Genomic DNA, 5510 nt, shown 5'->3' with positions numbered 1-5510 from the left:
GGCGTGAATATTAATACTTTTAGTAACAGCAATCAAAAAAACTATAATCAAAATGTCTATCAACAGCAGAATGAAAAATACATTTGGTATACAATGGAATATACATGCAAGTTGTAGCTATGCACAACAATTGAGAAAAATCTCAGAAACATTCAGCAAAATCATACAAAACTAAATGGTATCTTATTTAGGACTATACCGACATTTGTAGTAAAGTTGTAAAGACAAGCAAAGGAATAAGGAACAAAATTCAGTTTAGAAATCACCTTAAAGGGAAAAGGAAGGAGATGGGTTAGGTTGGACTACCCAGGAGACTTTAAAGGCAGTGGTAATGTTCTTATTTTAAACTGAATGGTGTTATATAAATATTTGTTGTGTCATTCTTTTTACCATATATATTTCCCAAATTTCTTTTGTACCTACCCAATATTAATAAAAAACATTTTAAAGACCTTAAAGAGTCTAAGTAGAATATATTTTGAAAGCAAATGAATCCAACTATAACCTAAGTATCAGTGTGATATCTTCTTTGAGGAAATAAATTTACTGAGTTTGGAGTTGACTATTTCAAATAATTATTGAATTTTCATTTGATTTGTTAGTAGTAGTTTTTAAAAGTGGCAATTTTGTTTTTAGATGCTAATATGATACTTACTGTTATTCTTTTTTGTTTATAGCAGAAAATATTACATAAAATTATTAAATTTCAAACATTTTAAAAATTAAAGTACAGTTCTCAAATCTCATCTATTCCCACCCCTATTTAGAAGCTCCATGATGACAGTTAAGCCCTGTGCTGTCTTCTATAGTGATTGACATGACAGCAGTCTGTGGAGTTAGCTTGTGATTATGTACAGCTCAGGGTTACTATAGGTTATTCTTTGAAAATAGGACTTCAAGCAAAGCATCTTGTATTCCTTTTGCAGAAATGTTGCTGAAGTGCTGCTGAAAGGGCCAGAGATGCAAGGATTTGGGACACATTTTGAACCTTTAAGCTGTCTGAATTGACCTCCTTTCGTTATTAATAAAGAAGAAACAGGAGCTTAGGATGTATTAACACCAACTCATTCATATACTAACCGGATAATGTTCTACAAATAATTCTACATTGTAAAGGACTGGATTGGCACAAAATAAAATAATTTCATTTTATTCAGCTTATAATATGACTTGATGGAGGAAAATTTGATAAGCATGAGGGAAGACCATTCTTTTCATGTTCGTTACAGGTAAGACTATTGCTGTCTTAATGGATGACCTTTAATCCTTATTTTAAAATGTTTTTAACTCTGATGACCATTTTAAGTTTCAGATGAAAATACTCAAATATACTAGCCATAGTATTGTCTGTAGACAATATTTTCTTTTTGTTGTAAGTTTTTGCGTCCTTTCTATAGAAAAATGGAAGTAGAGACCAATTGTGTACTATGGTTTGTTTAATGTTCTCTGGAAGAATTTATGAATAATTTCTTTATAACTTGTAACTTTTTATATAATGCAAATATGTAAATGAAATATGTTTGAAAATCTTTGGGGCTAAAAGATGGAGTTTTAAAAAATGTGGTCAGCTGAAGGACCTAACCTTTGCATTATAATTTAGTGGTGATCTTTTAGAAATGAACTTTTTATTTTTGATTTATTTTTATTTTTTGTAGTGTATTGTTTTGATTCCCTTCTCATTTCCTTTTTTGCATTTTTTTATTTTATTAATTTTACTTTTTAACTGCTATATTATTAGAGATGGGAGTCTCACTATATTGCCCAGGCAAGTCTCAAACTCCTGGGCTCAAGCAGTCCTCCTGCCTCAGCCTCCAGAGTAGCAGGAGCTACAGGTGTGTGCCACTGCACCTGGCTTTTTGTTTTATCTTTAAAGGAAATTTTATTTCACTACCATTATTACTATTTTAAATATTTACCTAATCCACATTAATGTAAATACGTTATTATTAAAATACAAATAAGCACTGCTCAAAAGAAATATCATTTTTAAGCTTAATGTCTAGTGACATTTTGTGTTGTTTTGCTGATTTAATACATAAGACCACAGTTTTACATGAAGTAGTGGTAATCCCTAATTTACTTCAGAAAGCAAGTCAGGCTGAGGAAAGGCACCCACATTCTCTACAAGCTTCACGGGCCCTAGGGAAATGGCCTGGCTCCTCTAGGACCTACAGTGTTCCCTTGGATGCCCAAATGGACTGTCTACATTCCAGGTAAAAGGTTGCAGATTGTAGGGACCAGTGTTCCCACCTTTGTTCTGCATCCATAAGTATCTTTCATAAATACAGCACACTCCCTTTGGCTACACCTTATATATAATATGTTATGCAAATGTATGTGTGTTGTGGGGGATGCTTCCCACTGATCTAGATCAGGATCCAAATCAGACACACACATCAGGAAAGGTGTGAAGCAAGCCAGGAAGTAAGTGATAGCTGGGCAGAATGAAGGTATAGAGTGGGCAGGTCTTCCTGATTTTTCAGGAGAGCACAGAAAATCTGAAAATCTGAAGTGTGTGTTTGTTTGTTTGTTTTGAAACAGTCTCACTCTGATACCCAGGCTGGAGTGCAGTGGCATGAGTTTGGCTCACTGTAACCTCTGCCTCCCAGGTTAAAGCGATTCTCTTGTCTCAGCTTCCCGAGTAGCTGGGATTATAGGTGTGTGTCACCATGCCCAGCTAATTTTTTGTATTTTTAGTAGATACAGCGTTTTGCCATATTGGCCAGGCTGGTCTTGAACTCCTGGCCTCAAGTGATTTGCCTGCCTCGGCCTCCCAAAATGCTGGGATTACAAGCATGAGCCACCAAGCCCAGCTGGAAATGTAAATCTTTAATATGCTGTCTCCAAATTCTGAAATGTTGGCAGCTAATGCAAATTTTTTTTTAAATGTGGGTTGAACATTTTAAGGAGGAGAAAAAGCCCTGTAACAGACGCAACTCTCTAAAAAACCACACAGACAGGTGGGGGAGGTAGAGCTCGAGGTTTTCGGAAAGCTTCTCTCCAGGACGTAACATACACTTACCCTGGGACTCCGAGACTGTAACCCTTCTGCACCTCAAGGTCCAGAACACCAAGTGTGAAGTCCCCATCTCCTGGCCTTGCCCACCTCATTGCCCTCCATACCTCCTCATCACACCCTCCATTCCCCAAACCCCATAGGTTCCTCTGCCTCCCAGACTTTGGCCCTTATTCCTTGGATGGCCTAGAACGCCACTACCTGTCATCCTCCCTGGCACTGCCTGTTGCAAGCCAGGGTGCCATTCTCATTCCTCACTCCTGGAGGGTTGCATACAGACCTTCCTATTGCATCCTTCTAGATAGGCTGCTTAGTCAGTGTCACCCACAGACACCATGCACCCAGTGACAGTCTGTGAGAGCATGCAGCCCACCCCCATCCATGTGTGGAGCTCAGCCTTTGTAAATGAGCATTTTGAAGGAATGGGTATTAAATAAAACCGGAATAGGTGGGTACTTTGTGAACATGATAACCAATGTCCAGTTTAATATTTAGTGATAAAATATTAATGACATCTCTAATGCAATTAGGAACAAAACAAGGCTATCTGCACTATGATTATTAACATTTATTCTGGAAGTTCTGGTAATTGCACTAAATGATAAAATAAATGCAAAATGCAAACTTAAATATTATAATCATTTAGTAAGGTGATTAGGGAATATGTTCTTTTTTTTTTTTTTTTTTTTGAGATGGAGTATCACTCTGTCCCACAGGCTGGAGTGCAGTGGTGTGCAATTTTGGCTCACTGCAACCTCTGCCTCTCAGGTTCAAGCAATTCTCCTGCCTCAGCCTCCTGAGTAGCTGGGACTACAGGCGTGTGCTGCCACGCCTGGCTAATTTTTGTATTTTTAGTAGAGATGGGGTTTGCCATGTTGGCCAGGCTGGTCTCGAACTCCTGACCTCAGGTGATCCACCTGCCTCAGCCTCCCAAAGTGCTGGGATTACAGGCGTGAGTCACCGCATCTGCCCTTTTTTTTTTTTTTACCCTTTGAGACAGAGTCTTGTTCTGTTTCCCAGACTGCAGTGCAGTGGCATGATCACAGCTCACTGCAGCCTCAACATCTCAGGCTTAAGCAATCCTCCCACCTCAGCTTCCTGAGTAGCTGGGACTACAGCCATGCCTGGCTAATTTTTAAAATCTTTGTGGAGATGCGACCTCACTGTGTTGCCTAGGCTAGTCTCGAACTCCTGGGCTCAAGCAATCCACCTACCTCAGCCTCCTAAAGTACTGGGATAACAGGAATGAGCTGCCGTGCCCAGCTGGTAATAGATTCTTTATCAAAACTGTTACAAGTTAATTATTAGATAAACATCAGAATATCGTAGCAATTAATAGAATTCAAAATCTCAGAAGGAGGGTGTACCAAATTTTAGCTATCTTAACATATTTAGGAAATAGATTTATTATCCTGTAGAGTAAATGGTTCATGTTAGGAAGGTTCATGCCAAGGAAATTAACATAGGTGAGGACATTTCTATTAAAAAAAAGTTTCAAGTAAAATAAAATGGAAGACATTTAAGATAATTAAGATGAGATTTTAATATATGAAATGCTTTCATCCTACCCGTTACATAAACTTCTAGAAACCTGGGAATTATATACTTTTTTCCTTTCTCATTCTGTATCCAGCATGAAGTATTGCTGGTTTCATCTCCTAAATGTTTCTCAGATTCATCTACTCATGTGCGTCCTTCCAGTTGTATGAAATGCTTGTTCCCTTGTTCAAGAAATATCACTTGAACATAAATATATTTAGTAAGGCCATTTTTACTTCCTGCAGAAAGGGTACACACGCCAGCAGTTTTGCCACGAGAGTACACTGAACAAAGGAGACAGGGTCATTTATAACCTGACGCATCCACCCTACTGCTGTGTCTGGTTTCCATTGGCAGGAACGAGACCTCACATTCTGTATTTGTCCCGAGTGGCTAGCAACTTAGAACTTTTTAAAAGAGGCAAAGGTAGAGGGGAACAAATGAAGGAGGAAGTAACTTGTGGAATGTTGAGAAAGGTAAAAACACTTTTTTTTTTTTTTTTTTTAAGACGGAGTCTCGCTCTGCCGCCCAGGCTGGAGTGCAGTGGCGTGAATATTAATACTTTTAGTAACAGCAATCAAAAAAACTATAATCAAAATGTCTATCAACAGCAGAATGAAAAATACATTTGGTATACAATGGAATATACATGCAAGTTGTAGCTATGCACAACAATTGAGAAAAATCTCAGAAACATTCAGCAAAATCATACAAAACTAAATGGTATCTTATTTAGGACTATACCGACATTTGTAGTAAAGTTGTAAAGACAAGCAAAGGAATAAGGAACAAAATTCAGTTTAGAAATCACCTTAAAGGGAAAAGGAAGGAGATGGGTTAGGTTGGACTACCCAGGAGACTTTAAAGGCAGTGGTAATGTTCTTATTTTAAACTGAATGGTGTTATATAAATATTTGTTGTGTCATTCTTTTTACCATATATATTTCCCAAATTT

At 37.7% G+C, this 5510-nt stretch overlaps 1 protein-coding gene across 3 annotated transcripts in view; it reads left to right on the top strand.

The window, feature by feature from the left end:
• GPSM2 (G-protein signaling modulator 2) overlaps positions 1-5510 on the top strand; it is a 63450-nt gene that overhangs the window by 7757 nt on the left and 50183 nt on the right. For 2 of the 3 annotated variants that reach the window (XM_011948145.1, XM_011948146.1), the window contains one exon: positions 1158-1229. In XM_011948145.1, coding sequence (XP_011803535.1) covers positions 1174-1229 — 56 coding nt within the window. In that variant the 5' untranslated portion in view covers positions 1158-1173. Of the gene's footprint in view, positions 1-926; positions 1230-5510 lie in introns of all 3 variants that reach the window. The other variant, XM_011948144.1, reaches the window with a different exon arrangement.

Source organism: Colobus angolensis, unplaced genomic scaffold (assembly GCF_000951035.1).
Source record: "Colobus angolensis palliatus isolate OR3802 unplaced genomic scaffold, Cang.pa_1.0 Scaffold273, whole genome shotgun sequence".
Lineage (NCBI taxonomy): Eukaryota > Metazoa > Chordata > Mammalia > Primates > Cercopithecidae > Colobus > Colobus angolensis.
This window is presented reverse-complemented; position numbering and strand designations above follow the sequence as displayed.